The 20,531-nt window shown below is 35.9% G+C and overlaps 1 protein-coding gene and 1 long non-coding RNA gene across 2 annotated transcripts; both read right to left on the bottom strand.

The window, feature by feature from the left end:
- Positions 1-429: 429 nt before the first annotated feature.
- LOC112564808 (pre-mRNA-processing factor 40 homolog A-like) lies at positions 430-16,951 on the bottom strand. The gene is given in 23 exon segments (XM_025239882.1): positions 430-1,146; positions 1,148-1,195; positions 1,464-1,562; positions 1,768-1,841; positions 2,156-2,252; positions 2,644-2,687; positions 2,690-2,800; positions 3,324-3,371; positions 3,374-3,419; positions 3,766-3,822; positions 4,033-4,149; positions 5,000-5,206; positions 5,545-5,678; positions 6,568-6,718; positions 7,311-7,419; positions 7,607-7,698; positions 8,530-8,667; positions 9,009-9,108; positions 14,686-14,904; positions 15,630-15,781; positions 16,487-16,534; positions 16,536-16,595; positions 16,898-16,951. Coding segments are annotated over 23 exon segments (2,250 nt in total). The 3' UTR covers positions 430-1,101.
- A 302-nt stretch (positions 16,952-17,253) lies between these two features.
- On the bottom strand, positions 17,254-20,071 carry LOC112563573. Its single transcript, XR_003099074.1, has 3 exons — positions 20,041-20,071; positions 18,133-18,193; positions 17,254-17,317 (listed from the first exon to the last, which is right to left on the bottom strand). It is a non-coding gene; the product is annotated as an uncharacterized LOC112563573 (long non-coding RNA).
- Positions 20,072-20,531: the final 460 nt, after the last annotated feature.

Here is a 20,531-nt window from a genome sequence, read left to right as displayed (position 1 = left end):
GTATGGGCCACAGTCGCACTTCAGTTTTCATTGTTCAGCTTCAGTACAGGTATTCTATACTTAAAACTGCCACTAGCTCTTAAAGTACTCTGTGATGAATTAGAAAAGTTTTTCAGTGCACGTCAATAAGCGTAGGTCAGTGTTCAGATCTTACTTTTTCACTGAATGTGGCACTTACAGTTGATAACATAAAACATCCACTTCCCTCTAGTTTTAAATGAACTCAAGTGTATATGGCCTTAGTGATGTATTATCACTCTCTTCTATACTTGTCTCCATCATTTGATACCATTAAACGTTTGATTTTGTGTGAACAGTTTTCATCAACTTGTCTTCCATTGAACAAATATAAAAAGCCTGACTTCTTTTTGTTGCTCTGTGTAATGCTGATTCATTGATGCATGCATACATTTTCACAAGAATGATGAAAGATAAAAAAAAAAAACATTTTTAATTTGCAGTATAAAATGAATTGTAACAAAACCTTACAGCAAGGAAACACTAGAAAGTAAATGACATATTCTGTCATAAGATTTTTTGGGGTACCTGGAATCGGCATGCGTTGATGGAACACCCATATTCACCTGGCAAAAGTTAAGCTTGTGTGCAACAAGAACAGCAACATATCTCACCCGGCCCTTAAAAAATGAAATTGAGTGGACTCACATTTCTTATATGCTCAAGTAACTTTTTTTGGTATATTATTCATGTTGCCACATTTTTACCCATATCTACAATTACCACACCTCTTATATCCCAGAAGATGGCGATGTATATTTCATATTTATGCTGCCATATATTTTCATCAGATGGGCATACCACAGACATGCTTTCTTCTGTCTTACTTTGATATAAATGACAAAAAGAAGAAATTAACATGCAACGTGCTTTGTAACAATTTTCTTCCATGAGGATTCATTCCCTAACATATGGGATGGCTTTTTGCCAGATTTGTCATTTTTGTGATGTAGAGAATGTCTTCCAATTCCTCAACAAGCAGGCAGGTACACTAAGTACATGGTTGAGTCTAGGCATTTAATCATTAACAACTATCCATGTACACTCCCTTGTTCCTGTCCAATTCCTCTAAATCACTTATGTCTAGCCATCAGCTTCTAACTGCTGTAGAAGGTGCCGTCTCCGTTTTTTCTAGCTCTCCTTCACTCACATCACTTTCAGAAGAATCCAAATCACCCTGAAATAAACAAATGCCTTATTGGAAAATATCGATAGAAGAAGCCACTCTATGGGAAAAAAATATACTTACAAAATACACCAAGAAATAGCATCAAAAGAATCTTATTCAACACTGAAATCAGTACTGTGCTGTTTTTTAAAACTGCTTTTCATAAATACTCTACGTGTGCTCCTAAGAGTGAGCAGTCTTCTTTACTACTTGTCATTTAATTTTGTTTTATGGGAATACTTCATCTTGAGACATTTAACCACAAAATCAGCATTACTTTTTCTTTTTTTATGTCTGGTGAACGTGAGTGCCTTCTTCTGGACCTATTAAAACTCTCCCTTTCTGGCTCAGGCTCTGACACATCAGATCTTGAAGGCTGAAAAATTATATCAAAATTAATACAAACAGTTACGTTCTCAAAAGAAAAAGACAGAGAACATAGATTTTCACATCAAGTGTATTTTCTAGTGCTGCATTCTAGGCATTTCATGTTTATTCACAAAAAACTAGTAACCGACATCAAAGACCTAGTGGAATGCAGTCATATAATTCTACAAGCAAAGTTCTGCTCATGTACTCACAGATCTAGAAACTCTCTTCTTCTTTTTAGACTTCTTTTTATGCTTTTTAGAAGATCTGTCCATGTCTTGGTCATCTGGGGAAAATATAATGACCATTTAGTATTTAAATTACTATATTCAATACATTAAAAAAAAAAAAAGATTAATTGTATTTAACACATTTTAGTAAACTTTTGACAGATCATAGCAATAAATATATTTTCAATATACACTAATGTGCATACCTGAATGCAAATTCATCTAACAATGGCATGTTGTGATTTGCCTAATCTTTAAGAACCAAATACATAAGACTGGCAGCGAGTGTTAAGGGCAATATATATTTTAGACGTGTGTGAACCGACTTCGTGTTGTGTGGTCTGACTGCTTTAATTCTTGCTGCACACACCTGAATCTGAGTGGGCTGGACTTGGAGATCTGGATTCAGAACGTGCTTTCTTCTTCTTCTTTTTGCTGTATCGCATGTTCTCCTCTTCTGACTCACTCTGTTGAAAGACCTTTAGATGATAAGCCTTGAAAGGACTGGCTGAAGTTACATTTGTCTTTACCTTCTTAATCACTAACTCTGCTACTTCTTCTTAGGCCATATTCTTGATGACTGTCTACAATTTCTTGACTACATCTAAACAAACGGATTTTTAAAAGATGCCACTAAGGCCACTATCTTTAAGTTGTAAAAGAAAAATTGTAGTCTCTCCGTTTTACATGAAGTTGCAATCAATTCAAAATGTTTCTCATGCTCATTGGCAAAACTGACAAATTTCAGAAGCATCCAAAAATGTCCTGTTGAAGCTTTCTCTATCTCCCTCAGATATTTACCAACATACCAAATCAGACAATAAGATCAAAAGATCAAAAATAGTAATAAAAGCTTACTGAAGGTGTTCTAGAACGAGAGCGACGATTTTTATGTTTTTGGACTTTTTGCGACGTGAGTGATGGTGGGCACATGCTTCCTCCAATGCAATGATGTACTCTTTAAAAAGGCGAATGCGCTCAGATTCAAGTGTGATGGCTTCCAAGCAGGATCCCTCTCTAGCTGGCTTTGGCCTGTACAGTACAGTATTTGTAGTAAAAGTTTCAATAATTATGCAAATACTCCTTTTTCACAATCTGAAACCTGATGGGCATTGTCGAATGCTTTAGATTATGGTGCCATCTAGTACACATTGACACACTAACATTATATGGTCTGGGTTTTAGTATTGTAACCATTATCTTTCCCAAAATGACCCACACAAGGCAGCAGAAGCATATTCTGTGGGAAGTGTGCACTTGCCTAAGGGATCCATGCACCATGTGAGCATAGAGCCACATGCTATTTTGCAGGCAACTGCACCTAACTAAAACCTATTTTGTTACCCCTTGTAGGAACTTCATAGATTAAACCCATTATCTCATATCAGCACTGTTTTGTTTAATTCTTTTTTCAAGGCCAACCTGTACTATTCAACACTTTGAACCTAATGCTCAACCATTTGAGTACACTTAATTAAATGGCAGAGAAAATTCAAACCCACATATCTGGAAGAAACTTGTGAAAGAGAGATCACTACTATCATGAAAGTATTCCTTTACCTCCTCCCACTTTGAGTCATGTCGATATCATGTTTGCTGAGAGCTGCTTTGAAGTTATTTTCCATCTTCTTTAGCTGAAAATACAAGTAGACATATATAATAATCTATGACCTACAATCTGAGAGAATGTGTTGTAAGTAAAACTTTATGCATGGTACTTTCATGTTAATGTTGGATGGTTTTGCATGCCTGAAAGTAGGCTCAGTACATTTGCAGCACCACTATCGAAAATGTGCTAAGTTTAAACACAGGCTTGCTATATTTTAACAAAATAGAAAGCTTGCGTGGCAGAGATTTGTGTTCTCATAATCCTCCCTCAACATGAGCACTTTACCAGATTCACCCTTTTCTATATGACACTAATTTAAATCAGCTTGTGAGGTCAGGGTTATAAGGTCAGTACACTTTAAATTTTTTTACCTTCCTTGCTTCTTCTTTCAGCCTCTCCTTTTCACGAGCTTCTGCTTTTTCAATCAACTGCAATGCAAGAGATAAAGTCAGCTCAAAACCATAAAAAAATCCTTAAGACTATTGAAAATAGCTGAGTGAGTGCATATATCTATATAAAAATAGTAGGAACCAGCCACAACCACCACCATGAAAGAGTTCATATTAACTGATACTGATAACTAAAATTCTAAAGTACAGTAAAGATAAAAAAATAAAAATCTATCACTTGATACCCACACTGTTGTATGTGAGTTTGATGTTCCCCGAGTCTAAATTTGTGGCTCGTTTGTCACTCATAATGACAGCACTGAAATCTTCATAGGTTGTTGACACTTCAATAAAAAAAGATCTTTCCTGAAAAAGTAATGCATTTCATGATTAAGTACACATTTTTTCAAACTACTAAATAGTTCATTTCAGGAAGACAACTTTCAATGGTTAAAGAGGTAGTGTAACCCTTTACCTCCTATGGTCATGTCATCTGGTACAAAGAACAAACAAAATAACAAGAACCTGATACTTATTAATAAGCCTGCCATTAAGCTTGCTTAAAACTTTAAATTCAACCAAAGTTGGAACTAGAACTTGCGCTGCTCAAAAAGATCATAATCAAAGAAAGAAATTTTTTAACACTTTCAGTATATTATAAAGTATTAACAACTTCCCCATAATCTCCCCGCAATCCTTAAAAGGTGATTTTAACCACAAATGGTTCCACACAACTAACACTGAAAATGTGAACACAGGGTGTAATCCTTCACTATCAGGACGTTGAGGCTGCAATTTATGCGTGTATGATACATTTTTAAAACTCTGAAACACAAAAAGTTTGAGCTGAACTATTTGCTAACGTAACTGCATCCCTCTATCACAAAAATGACAAATGGCACATCATGATAAAAATGGTGAAAACGAGAATTCTGACCATTCTGATGCTGGATTCATAAAAAATATTTTGTGTAATCCTGTGTACAAAGCACTTTTGGAAAGTCTAGTGGATACACCAGATTCTTTAAAATCTTCAATAAAGTTGTGTGTCAGAATCAACTCGGTTATGAAAAGTTAAATATTTTTGGTTTTATCATTAATTGTATGTTATGATTTATGCTGGGTAAATTCTTGAATGTCAAGGACGCAATCTCTATGAGTTAAAACACAAAGTAATGCAGAAAACTCTGTACAACAAGATGGTTGAGAATTTCACCTTAAGAATTTCTTTTACAATTTTTTTTTCATCATGGAATCGTGCTTTTAGTTCCTCCACATAAAACTTGAAAAGGTCAAGAGGGGTAGAGCCTGGCTGGCCTAGCATGTGAGTAAAGCGTATGTCCTGTGAGATTGTTGGATACAGGTCCATCCACAGTGACATAGAATTCAGCTTGCCTTGCTCATGAAGCTCATCAAGTAGTACCTGAAGAATATAAATTGATCAACTTACTATTAACAACTCTTCCTATGCAGTTTCAATCTGCGACTTAAAATGTCTTCATAGCTATAGCTCAATTGTGTCAATACACCTGTAATAACATAATCATGATGATGTCAAGCTATATGAATGATGTGATTTTAAATTTTGCTTACTCAAGACTTACATTTCTATAGTTAATTTTCATAAAATCTATTCCCTGTTGAAAAAAACACTGGCACAAAAGATAAAACAAGCAACTACATTTCTTAATTATTCAGTTCGCCTTCTCTCCTTTATGTGACACATTTGGACAGGGATAGGGGAAAAAAATAGTACTGTACCAGAAAGCTCTCTCTGTTTTTGCGCTGTGTCCGTTTCTGTCGCCTCTTCTCACGCTCTTTCTCATCATCGTTCTCTTGCTCTAGCATGCGGATATGCTCCTCAAAGCAAATAAGAGCATCTTCCTTGTCCATGTCTTTAGACAAAAAATATTGTAGTATTATGCACACATGCACTGAGGCAAAAAAGGCTCATCAATAACAATGTAATTACAAAATTTACATAAGCCCTTCTCCAACATTATATCTTTGCTCACAATTCCTAATTTCTCTGCAATTTTCATATAATCTCCTTTAGTGGTCTACCTTAGTTCTTGGCTGGGCAAATGATTAAACCTTAACTCATTCAGGCAAGGATAAATGCGAGAACCTCTGTAGCAAGACTCGACGTTGAGCAAGACTTGACGTTGAAGCGAGGTATGCTCATGCATAGAAACAATGAATCTTCTAGTGTTGTTGAAGGATTAGCAGAAATTTTCGTGGTATTTTTGTTAATCAAAACCAATAATAAAGCCTGTGTTGTATGTGTTTAGCTTTTTCATGTTATTTTTATTTAAATTTGACGTGTAGTTACTCTTTAGCAGACGATCAAACACCCACTCGCGCAAGGATATCAAACGAAAATAGTGCACTATCCACATCACTTGCAAGCTGTAATAATTTGAACCTAAAAGTTTCATTTGTTTCTCAACTTTGTAGTATTTTTTTTCTTGTAAGGTTCAGTACATTCTCTTCGCATGCCTTGCTTCAACATCAAGTCTCACTCAACGTCTTGTTACACCTCCCTTCAGCAACTATACACAAATATATGCTTCACATTCAAATATCATTTCTCTTTGATATGAACTTAATTAATTATAATTGTTATTGTTCCTTTCGTGGTGTTTATTTTTTTTTTTTTTTTTACAAAGCCTTAAATTTGTGCCTATCTGGTTATCAATGAGAAGGTCAAGCTGCATATGTGATTGTGAGTCTGGATGTTCAAAGTACCACTAAATGCAAATATAGCACCAAAAAGCCACTTACTTTCCAAGTCTGGATCCTCTGTGAAGCGTGGGTTATCCAAAAGCATTTGCTGAGCCTCTGACCAGGTGGTGGAATATTTCAGGTTAGGCATGGTGTCTAAAATCTCTGAAAACACCTTGATGTTTCTTTTGCGCAGAGCCTTTGCCTCTTCCTGCAGTAAACTTTCTATGAGTTTCTCTATGTCATAAGCTTTGTACAATGCTTTGACTCATAGCCTCTATTATAGTGTAACACAATTACAAGCTTATGACACACAATGATCAATATGCTGGTAAAAATCTACTAGTAAACATGTTTAGTCTATTTTTTAAAAGCTACATGTCATCTTGTTTTACAAGCAAATTCCACTTAACATTATGAATTAGCATGATAATGTCTGAAAAAAAACAACATTGCCTGTTAAATGAATTTCTCACTGCAACTCTCAACCAGATTAAACTAGTCCTGCTACATTCCCAATCCACCTCTCCCCCTCCCAAAAAAAGCCCTGATCAGCCAGGTCTTCAAGTTTTAAGGGTTTTTTTTAAAGTAATTTTTTTTAAACGAGTCATTTTCTTTTTGTGTTACACAGTCAAGAAATTAATCCCCTAATTTTTAAATGAGACATTTCAAAACAGTTTTCCCTCAATGTACTTTAGATTGTTCCCATTTAGATTTTTATGGAGAACAATTAAAAGCAAAATACTGAAACTGTTAAGTAACATGAACAATGAATTCATAAGTATGTGTAACTGCAATGTTACCTTCTCTCGCTTTGCCAAAAGATGAACCACATCATCAAACAGATCTCGCCGATCTCTATCGCTGACATTTTTCCAAATATCCTGATCACCAAACATATTGTCAGCTTTCCTGTATAAATGGATCAAAGCATTCTTAATAAAGTTAACTAAGAAGCAATAACAGTGTTGCTATTTACCTCTTATAGTTATTTACTAACAACTGAAACATGGGATGGAAACAACTGCATCCTTGAATATTGGACCCAGTTGTAGGACCCTAATGATGAGTGGCAAACCCACTCTAAAATTGTCCTTACCAGTATTTTATGGTGGAATTCATTTTATCACTATTCAGCAGAAACTGTTCCAGATCTTCTTTAGCTTGCTTGGCTCGTATCCTCTGCTCTTCCTTTAAGCACACAACATGCAGATTATGTACATGAATGAATGAATGAATGAAGGAGTCTTATAACGCGCAAAATCCGAATCCTTGAGAAACGCTCAATGCGCACGAAATGTTACAGAAAAGTACACCAACATAATCCACATTATCAGCTGCAGAAAAACAAAAGGAAGTTAGAATCAAACGATCGGACAGATGAACAGATGCTTGAAAATGTACACACACACACACAAACTTAATTTCATTGTCAAAAATGTTCGTGATTCAGTGTAGTACCTTAATGTATGTAATGAATGGACAATTACAGTAAGATCATTAGATATTTAGAGAACAGTAAAACAGGTATGACTAGAACTTCCACTGTCCTAACAACTGTCCTGTATGTGCACATGCATGTGTAATCTTATGCTTCATATTAAAGATATTTATAAAACATTTCATCCTGTCAATAGAGGACAATTTTTTGTTACTTAAATTATGAAGCATTATAAATTATTTCTATGAGACTTTAACTTTTTGTCTTGTAAAAAAAACTGTGGAAGAAGCCAGGCAAAACCCATTTAAAAGCACAGCTTATCATATCTGGATATTTCCTGTTCTTTGTTTATGTGCAAGTCCACATAAAAATGGGTGAGGACCGAAATGTATCTACAGTGATCCCAGTCAGAAATTGGATTCCACAAGCAAAAGCACGCTGAACCTGGGATAACTTCATGCCCAACATGGCCACATCAGAAAGAAGCTTGTGTAATGTCCTACTAAAGGATGCTCTTTTAACCCACTTTTGATTTGGATAACAGCAAATAGTTTTTGGGCACCTGATCCTTAGGTAAATACCTTCTCTTCCTTTGCTCTTTGGGTCTTATATTCATTGAATGCCTGCTTCTTTTCATTCAAGTGCTTCAATGCTCCATAACGACCATCATTAATTATCAGCTTCATTGCACTTTCCCATGATGCATTGGATGGCACATCCTGAAAAAAGTTTGTCAAACCTGTTTAACCCCTCTGAAAGAGAATGCTATTAAAGTTGACAAAACATATTTTTAAGTAGTTACAGCACTGTTTTGTAGGACTAGTATTCATAAAAAATTAAATATTAATTTTGAACAGCAAATTAATCTTGAAGTGAAACTTAGTGGTTAAGTAGGAAAGCATCCAAATATCATCTTATATGGCACCTTAGGGAAAAGAAATGGGTTACTCCTCATTTGTAGGGTTGCTAAGCTGCAACTCTGCATTCTTTTGAAAGCCAATTAGAAGCATTTCTACATTTGACATCTAGTAAGTTTAGATACATGCATCAACATTCCTACCTTTTCCTTCAGCAAAGCCTTGAAAGCTTCTATGGCTTCTTTCTTGTTTCGGAACACAAATTCTTTTTTTGGTGCTGGTGTTTCATTTTCACTCTCATCGCTGTAAAGTATCATCTTGTTATAGTCATTAAGTTCTTGCTATATTCTATCCCCTTAATAATGCACTCTCCAAACAATGTCACAGATGTACAGAAACATCTGCAACCAACTTCTAAATGTCAACACACAAGTTACACCATCACCTTCAATATTACTGCAGTCACACATACTGGTATATAGGTTATACTTAACAAATAAACAGGTGAAAAAGTAAAACCTCACTTCTATCTAAAGGATAATTGAAATAGATTTTGACTTGTTTAGTCACAAAGTTGCTAATATTTGAAGAGAAGAATGGTTTGAGATAGGAACAGCAGATTTTTGTGTAACTTGTACTCTTCTGGGGGGTGAACACGGTTCACGGAGGCGGCAAGACGTGTTTTTGAGTGCTCTCTTTCTTCGACAGTTATTTCTACTTGTTGTATTGCAATTTGACCAGATTCATAGTGAGTAAAGTGTGCTGCAAGTATGCCTTCAGACAATCTTGTTTTTCGAAGAGTTTGTGGATCTTTTACACCAATATTCGTCAGCTTTATGCTGAAGAGAGTAAAACTAAAACTGTCTGTGCGGGTCGCCATGCTTACGTTGAAGTCCCGAACAGACGCTGCGGTGATCGGTCTGTTGCTCTCGTTTTTATTAATGTTATGTGGAGATGTGGAGCCAAACCCTGGTCCCACTGGTAAAGACAATATGAGACAAACAAGACTAGCTACTGTCAGTGCAAGAAGTGTAAGTGCAGACAGGGCAGATAGTGGTGCAGTACACACTGAGACTCGGCACAGTGCAGAGCCGACCTTGTCGGATGTTATGTCAATGCTGGTGAATATGAACGCAAAATTCGATGAAGTCAAGGATGATGTCAAAAAGCTAAAAGACTCAAGCTCGACCCTCGAAGCGCAAATGAAAGAACTGCGGCAGGAAAATCTTGTGATTCAGCGCGAGCTCCAACAACTCAAAGCAGAAACCGATTGTCTACAGAAAAAGCTAAACGAGGCGGACAGGAAGATTGACGATTTAGAAAGTAGAACAAAGAGAAATAATCTTTTGTTCTTCGGTTTTCCTAAGAAAGCCAACGAAACGACAGACGACTGTGAAGCCAGCGTGAGTTCTTTTTTGAAACACGAACTTGAAATTCCAGACACAATAGAGTTTGATCGGGTACATAGACTGAACAACAGGAACGACGCACCCATCATCGCCAGATTTACATTTTACAAAGACAGAGTAAAGGTCATGAAAGCCAAGTATAAATTAAAAGGATCAAAAATTTTTATTGGAGAAGACTTTTCATCGCGGGTGCGTGAAATGAGGAAACTACTGGTCCCACACATGAAGAAAGCGAGAAGTGAAGGAAAGAGGGTGAAAATGGTTTTTGATCACCTATATATTGATGGGAAGAAATTCTATGCTGATACAGACGGTGCCCTTACTGAACAAAGATAGGATTCTGGCCGCCCTGAAAATCATTCCGCTTCTAAGGACATTAACCCCAACGAAGATAGACAAAAACAAAAGAGAGTTACATCCCTTGATTGTGGAAATGGAAACAGTGGTGATGATTCAAGTGCTGGCATACACAATAAACTTTCTTTTCTACATTGGAATGTATGTGGACTGCAAGGTAAACTAACGAACAACGAATTCCTATCCTTCATAATGGCATTTGACCTTATTTGCCTTGTAGAAACATTTATGGAAAACTTTACTTCTACAATATTTTCAAATTATCACTGTTTCTACAAACCGGCTATTAAATTTAATAACCAAGGTCGTCGTTCGGGAGGTCTGTTATGTCTAATTAACAATAACCTGATACCATATATTACAAAAATAGACACAAATTTTCATAATTTGATTGTTTTTCGAATTAACAAAATCTTATTTAATCTTGATAAAGATATTATCTATATATGTGCATATGTACCACCTGAAGACTCTCCTTTTTACCCATACTTTGGTATTATCAATGGTTTTTCCATTATTGAAGAATGCCTGGTGGAGTGTATGCAAAAAAATGGGGATATGTATGTCATTATAGCTGGAGATTTGAATGGTCGGACTGGGTGCTTGAACAATAATGATTCTACTGATGCTGACTTTGTCACAGAGTTACTTGTACCTGATAGCCACTCTGTCAAGTCAGACAGACTTTCACATGACCCAGTGGTCAATCAGTATGGGAAGCTTTTACTTAATCTATGTGCCTCTTTTGAGCTTTATATTTTGAATGGTGTATGTCATGGCGACCGTGATGGTTGCTACACCTACATTGCTGATTCAGGACATAGTGTTAATGATTACTTTTTAATGTCAAAAGAACTATTTTACACTCATAATGAAGCTATCTCATTGTTTGTTAAACAGAGATTTGATTCTGATCATATGCCTGTAAATTTGCAGTTAAATATGACAGATAGGGAACTGACAGGGAAGTCATGTGAAGTAACAAAAAAGAAACATACACTAAAAACATTCTTTGCCTGGGATAATAATAATGCCTCTAAATTTATAACTAATATGAATAAAGAAGAGACTATATATAGTTTAAATCAGGCAATCCAATTGATAGACACAGACATAAATGGGGCTCTAGACCTATTTAATGGCTGTATTAAGGAAAATGCTAAGTGTATGGAGAAATGTATCAATATTTGTAAAAAAGAAGAAACAGACAATTGGTTTGATCATGAATGTAAAAAAGAAAGACAGTTAGTATGGAAAGCCCTTAAAACATTTAGAAAAACACTTCATGAGGATGACAGACATACATATTGTAAAAGAAGAAGAGAATATAAGAACTTATTGAAAAGAAAAAAGAAGTTATTTAATGAATCAATAATACAAAAGTTAAAGTCTGCCATAAAAAACCAACAAATGTTTTGGACCACACTACATAATATGTCTGCAAAGCGTAGTAAGTACAACAACAAGATTTCCCTTGATACCTGGTATCAACACTTTAAAAAACTACTTGAGAAAGACATTGGCTGCTCTAATAATGATACACCAGAAGTTAACGACAACATTTTTGACCGACCAATTTCAAAAGAAGAAGTATTGCATGCTCTACGAAGAATTAAGAATAATAAAGCTGCTGGCCCAGATATGATAATTGGTGAACTCTTAAAACATTCATGCTCTATTGTAGTTGATTTTTTCCATAAATTTTTCAACGAATTATTTAACAAGGGTGTTTTTCCAGAAAAATGGACAGAGTCAATAATGATAACTTTATTTAAAAAAGGAGATAGGAGTAACCCTAACAACTATAGGGGTATTTCCATTTGTGATGTAGCTAGCAAAGTGTATGGTTTCATAATTAACAACAGACTACATGAGTGGATGGATGAAAAACAGGTTGTGGGGGAATACCAAGCAGGTTTTAGGAAGGGATACTCAACTGTGGATCATGTGTTTACCCTATTGGGTTTGATTCAAAAACAGTTTGCTCTCAATCGTAAGTTATACGTAGCATTTATTGACTTTGAAAAAGCGTTCGACTCCGTTAACAGACATTTACTATGGCACGTTTTGTTAAAAAATGGGATCCCAAGTAAGCTGTTTAAATCTATTAAAGCCATGTATAATAATGTAAAAGTAAGAATCAGCTGTGGAGCACAGCTAACTGACTACATAAACTGTACAAAGGGGGTAAAGCAAGGGGATGTGTGTAGTCCTGTATTATTCTCTCTCTTTATCAACGAAATGGCAATCAAGATAATCCAGAACGGAAAGCATGGAGCCTCCTTATCTCTAGATTATTTAGAACTGTTTATATTACTATTTGCAGATGATGTTGTCTTGATAGCTGAAACAGTGATTGGGCTGCAAAACCAGTTAAAATAACTTAAGTATAGCTGCATCTACCTTGGACCTAAATGTGAATCTAGATAAAAGTAACATTGTAGTCTTTCGCAAAGGAGGGTTTTTAGGAACTAGAGAACGTTGGACTTATAACAACACTGTAATGCCTGTTGTTAATGTATACAAATATCTTGGATTGTTGTTCACTACTAAGCTTAGCTTCTCGGCTGCATGTCAAGATTTGGCAAACAGAGGAAAAAAGGGCTTACTTTTAATAATGAAACTCTTAGATCATATAATAACACAAGTGTAGATGTATTTTTGAAACTTTTTGACGCCCAAGTTCAACCTATCTTGCAGTATGGTGCAGAACTATGGGGATTAGACAAGGCATCTCATTATTGTGAAGAAGTCCACCTTTTTGCCTTAAAACTCTTCCTAGGGCTAGATGGCCGAACCCCAAATGATTTAGTGTATGGTGAACTGCATAGACACCCAATTACAATAAACTCAGTTAATAAATGTGTTCGATATTGGCTGAAAATAGTCAGAATGAACGATGAAAGACTGCCCCGTAAAATCTACAAAATGTTATTTGATTTAGATACAAAAGGAAAATCTAACTGGGTATCTAATATTAAAAGAAAGTTATTTTCATTGGGGTTTGGTTTTGTGTGGTTAAATCAAGGGGTACAATGTGAAAGAATGTTTATAAATAAATTTAAAGAACGACAAGTTTTGTGTAGATGGCAAGAGTGGGAGGACCACATCACTAGTAGTGAGAGATTTTCCTTTTATGCTACTTATGGGATTTCAGGAGCTGTCAAGAAATATTTACAATTAGACCTTGATTATTATTTGTTGACAATTCTTGCTAAATTTCGGATGGGTGTATCTAATATTGCTGTTCATTATTTTAGATATAGAAGATATAATCCACTTGACCTTTTATGTCCATTATGTAAATTAAGTGAGGAAGATGAAGTTCATTTTGTTTGTGTTGTGAAGCCCTACATCATTTTAGAATAAGATACTTACATAAAAAATGGTATACTAGTCCAAATAAATTTAAAATGAGTTTGCTACTAGCCTCATCAAATGAAAAAGTTGTTAAAAATCTGGCATTGTTTCTCCTCCATGCCTTCCAGTTTAGAAAATCTACAATTGAAGGCAAATAAGCAATTATGAATGTATTTTCCTTCTTTTCGCAACCATGTACTGATGTATGAAATATTGTATTATTTGGATGTTACTCCCCCTTCAAAAAGGGCAATGGCCCATTGAATAAACTACTTATGACATTATGACATTATGACACCATCACCTTCAATATTACTGCAGTCACACATACTGGTATATAGGTTATACTTAACAAATAAACAGGTGAAAAAGTAAAACCTCACTTCTATCTAAAGGATAATTGAAATAGATTTTGACTTGTTTAGTCACAAAGTTGCTAATATTTGAAGAGAAGAATGGTTTGAGATAGGAACAGCAGATTTTTGTGTAACTTGTACTCTTCTTATGTGTCATTTTGTCTATCTTGTTTAGTTAAAAAATTTTATTATTTTTAAAAACAGGGTATAATAGTGCATTCCAGGGTAACTAGTTCCATCTTATCTCATTCCTACACTGTGAATGAGTTAAACTTTCATGCAATGTTAGCAAGTACCAGACCTGCAAGATACATGCAGAATAAACTATACAATTCAACAAATCACTAGCTGCTTATAAATCAAACTGCAGTTTCACAAAAGTGAACAAATCACTCAACCTGCTTGATGCCTGGGCCTTCGCAGAAGCAACTGGAGCACTGTTAACAACGGTAGCTGGAGGCAGGCCAGCAGGTAAGGCAGGCTTCTGGACAGCAGAGGGTGGTGGAGGGAGTGCAATTGATGCTAGGGTTGCCTGCATGGCCTGCTGAATGGCTGAGGATGGTGCAGAAGACTGAACGGCAGGAACAGAGGAGACAGCTGCTGAACCTTCTTCTGTCCTGTTGCAATAAAAGCAAAAAAAAATTTAAAACAAAAAAGAATGAAGGTGTAAGTCAATGAAAAAATATGCATAATCTGTAAGTGATGGTATGCTGATCAAACAAATGCACAAAAACTTTAATTCAGAAGGTATACACCATTAAACACCTCATTATCCTGTATAAGTCCTTTTCTTTAAGAAAATGGCACAAAACAACAGATAAAAGTGATTTTAACAATCTCTGGTTCTTTTATCATCTGAAACAGTCCAGCAGGAAGCCACTAAACATTGCATGTGCTAACCTCTGTACTAGTGCCAATAGGATGTGATTAAAAAGAAGAAAAAAAAGCAGAGAAAAATGAAAAATAACAGTTCTATCTATGGTTTTTTAAAAAACCAAACAGCCTGAAAAGCCTATTGTTTCTTATTGGTCCTACCATTGTTGGATGCTTGTTTGACCTGTGGAGGTTTACCCTCAGCATTATTAATTTGCTCTTTCTAATGACAAAACAATTACTGACCTAACCCTCTAAATCTTCAGTGGTAAAAAGTGTTGCCAGGTTGCAGAAACAAATATGGTCTTCCAATTTTTTTTTCATAATTTATACATTTCTTTTAATTTCATAGACTTGTTGGATAATGAAGTACTCTATTTATTGCTAATAAATTTCAGCTCAATACTTGAAGATAAACAAATAGCAAGGACAGAAAAGGCCAGACAAAGGTGTAGAAATGACAGCTCACGTGGTCTGAGATTCCTGGGCTCGAATTTTCTCCTCCAGTTCCTCCAGCTCCTTTGGCTTTGTCCAGCAGCTTTCTTTGGTCTGTGAGTTATGATAGTATACCTTGCCGGAATCAGATTTGTACTCTTTCCAGGGACATGCTGAGAGTAACTTCTGTAATCACATATGCGAAAAATGATGCAAATACATTCCAAATAGTTTGTAAAATAAATTGTCTCCCAACTCTCAAAAGTATTGACAAAATCTAGCAAAAGGGATTGTTTTTTGGCACACAATAAAAGGTAATCGAACAGCTTTCAATAGTTTAGTGACAAAAAAAATGTACAAAATATTTTAAAAATCAAAGTACCTCAATGAGCAGAATACAAAAGCAGACTCAGACTTAAAAATGTTAAGTGCTTTTGCTTTAGTCAAATACTACAAGAGATGTCTTTGATTAAATGCCGGGACAGAGCTCAACTTATAGTAAACATAAACTAAGCAATGAAGTAATCATTCTTGAAGCTGTTTAAGTGTGCAGTCTGCTAAACCCACTGATTTTATATAACTGTAAATAAACATCCAACATTCATTTACTTCATTCATTCAAATCAGTGGTCTTGTTCTTTAGTTCTGCTTCAGGTAGAGGTAGATAAGATGGCGAAGTATGCCATACAAAAATATGCTAGAACATAAAGTGCATGCAATAAGCTCATCAAAATAAAGCCAGTACTCATACTTTCACCACTTTTTCAAAATTTCTTACAGAAAAAAAAAAAAACCCTTGCCCTTTTTTATGCAATTTTATGCCAAGGGAATTAATTAGAATGTTCTTTAGAGCATAATATGCTTCTGCATTTAGTTTGGTCTTTAAAATACCTCTGTTGGTGTCTTCAGCTCATCTGGCTTTTCCCAGCTGGACTTTTTTTGTGACACTGTTGTAATAGTAAGTTTCTCCCATCGGGAGCTTTATATTCTCCCATGGATTCTGTTTATAAGCAATGAAAAAAAGAGTACACTACTATCTTATAAATCTATCACAAGTGAATAAAATAGCTTAGGATTAGAAACAAATAAGTACATAAGTATTATCAGCAAAGGAAAGAGGTGTAGGACAGGTAATAAAATGCTTTGTCCAGCATTTTGTGCTGCAGCAATCAAGGTCTAGTCTGTTGTATATAGTGTCTAGAATTATCAATGTTAAAAGAAATCACTGAAAATCTGCATCATTTAATAATTATGTTACATATATACAGGTAGTGTAAATAGCAACAAAACAAACAGAAGTACCTTGTTATCAACATGAGACATGGGACCAGCAGAACCCATATCTCCTCCAGGCATGGCACCTGCAAATAGAAACAAATATAACCTCGTTTGTTCTGACTGTTAAGACAAACACAGCAAAGAAGAAAGCACTTGATTATAACAATCAACAAAATTACTAGGCGCTAAGAATGCCAAGCGTGATTGGCTTAAATGTTCCTTTTGAAAAAATAGCAAAATCAGATGGTAAAGGAAAGACTGGTAATTGCATGCTATGCAGCTAGCATAAAGACTAGTTATCTTAAAATGGGTCAAACAAAGATGGACTTTTAAAAAATGAATGTCATCTAACACTTACCTGGGTACACAGGGGGAGGGAATGCCATTGCGGTGGTATGACAGGAGGAAAGACTGGGGGAGGAAGATTGGGTGGTCCACCAAATCCTGAAACAATTTTTCTCATCACTTAACATTTGTTTAAAAAAAAAAAAGACAATACAGGCTTTTATATCAAGTTTGCAAATCCAAACATGTATTGTTTCTGTATGACACTGCTGGAGAAATTGTCTTAATAAGTAAAATTATACCTTGCAAATAAAAGAAAACAATACTGCTCAGAGGACATTCACAAAACAAAATGTATTCCTCCTTTAAATGACCTACGTTTTTAATTCAACGCCCATGGGCCATTCTGCCCCTCTATGCAAAATGAACATGAAATCCTTACATTTTTGCTGGGTTAAACAGGTTGATATTTACTCTGGTGCCACTTCAATAGTTACACAACTTTCATACTTGAAGTAAAGTTTAAGTTGTCGATAGATGTTCAGGCATAGTACTGACTTGATGTAAATAAAAACAACTTCGAACTTAATCTCGCAGACACTCAGCCCAGTCCTGACACCATATATATTTTGATTTTAAGAACAGTTTATAATAAGTGAGAACCGTCTCTCTAGACCCCTGCATAGGTTGTCAATATTAATGTTTGAATTTATGTTATTTAGGTACTTCTGCATTTACCATAGGTAAGGTGTTCCCTTTCTGCTCCTGAAAGTTCTTTGTTGCTTACTCTGAACTGTGTGTGAATAGAAGTGAACCCAGCAGCATTGTATTTTACAGGTTTTGTGATTGTCATGCCATGTCCAAGGCCCAGAAATAATATATGTCTGGATTGTCAGTTGTATTTTGTGGAAGAATTGGCATATGGACATGTGTATATGTGTCTTAACAGCTATACTTTAGACAACCGTGCTGACCTGGCATCCCACCCATCGAAGGCATGAATCCGGGTGGTGGGGCACCTGGTGGTGGTGGCATCTGAAAGAAGATTAGAAAAAGATAAGGAATCCCATGTCACAGATTTAATAATAACTAATGTAGCATATTTCTCCCCTTGCTTGAACGAAAGAATAGCACAAGAAATAATTATAGGTGTACAATTTGCAAACTACAAATACAATATGAGAAAGTAAGAAGAAGAGACCACCAGCTACCGGATATATGTGTTTATAAAAGAAATGGCTATGAAAGCTTTGAAGATAGTCTATGCAAAGTGACAGGGTCAAAGCATTTCTAACAATGGGAGAAGAAAAATAAATGATGCCCAAATTTATCATCTGCTTTGAGATATATACATGTGTTGGTCTCTCTTTCATATGCATTTGAACTGTCAGTCTACTGGTAAGGTCTTGCGGTTCTGTTAGTTTGCTACATAATCAATGTCATCTGCAAAGCTTAAACCATAGGCCTTCCACTGATGGAAATGTAAGTGTGATGGCCATGAAGAGTTTCATGCATGATGTTCTCCAAGATGATGAACAGCGTAGGTGATATTAGGCCCCTTGACATACATCTACTGCCGAGTGAAAGAAATCTTCTCTTTGGTTATTCAGCAGTACTGCACTAATTGAGCTATTATACAGTGTTAGGATGACTTAGATGGAGCCTTTGATGTTGAATTTGCATATCACATCCTAGAGCCCCTCATACCAGACTTTGTCAAACTTTTTTAAAGTCTACGAAGTTGTGACGGTCCTGGTGATAGTTAATAAGCTAATACTAATATAGGTTAATATCATGAAGTGACAGCTGAAGATCTGCTGAAATTGTGCTCCCACCTGGTCTGAAGCCAGCTTGTTCTGCTAACAATTCCTCAGTGGTGGTGCTGATACAGTTCTATATTCAGCATGACTTTGCTGAGGTTTCTGATTAAGCTTAAGGTTCTGTAGTTCTAGAACTGTTTTTTGTTCCCTTTTATTTGGAAGGGGTATCACTAGTGACTGTATCAGTTCTTTGTGCTCCCAAACTCTTTGACATACAGAGCAGTGAAAGCCTTTGTTATTTCATCCTCACCCTGCTTGAGCATCTCAACTGATATGTTTTCAATGCAGGGTCTTTCCTCCCTTCAGATTGCACTGCTATTTCGACCTCTTCCCATAAGTTTGCTGGTTCTAGTCTGGTTGTTTTGAAAGATGTTAAAACTGTCCTCAGCTGGAGGCTGTATGGGTCATTGCAATATGCAATCTATCTCTTAAAACAGTGCTTTCTAAGAGAAGATGGGCACTGCTGTCATTGATGACTGAAATCATGCCATTCCCTCTTCTATGATCAGGAACTGAGACTTGATCCAGCTCTCCCTAGCTGCCTTCATCCCTATTTCCTGAATGCACAATTCCCTTCTTTGTATTTTGGAAGAAGCATGAGGTTTGCTTTTTGTTTCTCTCTTCAAGGCCCTCCTTTGGTCACAGAGATCTAGGACGTTATTCCTAACCCAGGATTGCTTCTCCTCTTTTTATGCCCTAGCACTTCCTGGGCCATTGACTGTATCACCTCTTCGATATTTCCAGTGAGCATGTCTACATTACAGTCCACCAAGTTGAATGCAGCAAATTTACCTCCAACGGTGACCTTGAAGACTCTTGCAACATTTGAGTCTTTGCAGCTTCTCCAATTCAAGGATCTTTGAGCAGTATTTCATACTCAGCTTCAACTTCAGGCTTATTAAGACAAGGTAATGGTCACTGTGTATATCACCACCTAAATATGTTCTAGTCTTGCCTAGCTCATGACTGAAATACATTACAGTAAAAGTTAACAGCTGTAACTGTGAAAACTACTATGGCCTAAAAACATGGATAATTGGCAAGATATCTTTGTCAACTTACTCCATAAGGTGGCATCATGCCTGGAGTCCTGGGGGTCCACTAACTGGTCCTGAATTAGGAGCCTATAAAGTAAAAAAAGAGGAATATTCACTCCCATAATAACAAGATACTTTTAAAAAATCATATGCCACACAAAAATTATTTAGTCCATTATACATTCATTTTAATATTTAATACCCTATATGTGCATGCAATATGTGGGCATTACATTACTGCAAAACACACACACACACACACACGCACATTTCTTGTGAATATCCCCTCCAACAATGTACATGCAAACCAGGTTTGTGTATGTCCTTGGCTTCTAGAACAAATTTTCACAAAATGATCACTAAATTACTACTCACACCAAGTTACCGAGTTATATTCATCGTAATTTGTGTGCACTTTTAGTTTGAGTGGTTGGTACATATCAGCCCAGAAAAGTTAATCCCCCCTTCCCAAAGAAAAACAACACACACAAAGGGATCTTATTCTATGCACTATAA

Source organism: Pomacea canaliculata, linkage group LG5, assembly GCF_003073045.1.
Source record: "Pomacea canaliculata isolate SZHN2017 linkage group LG5, ASM307304v1, whole genome shotgun sequence".
NCBI classification, from domain to species: Eukaryota; Metazoa; Mollusca; class Gastropoda; order Architaenioglossa; family Ampullariidae; genus Pomacea; species Pomacea canaliculata.
Note: the sequence above shows the minus strand (reverse complement) of the source record. Positions and strands in the feature narration are given on the sequence as shown.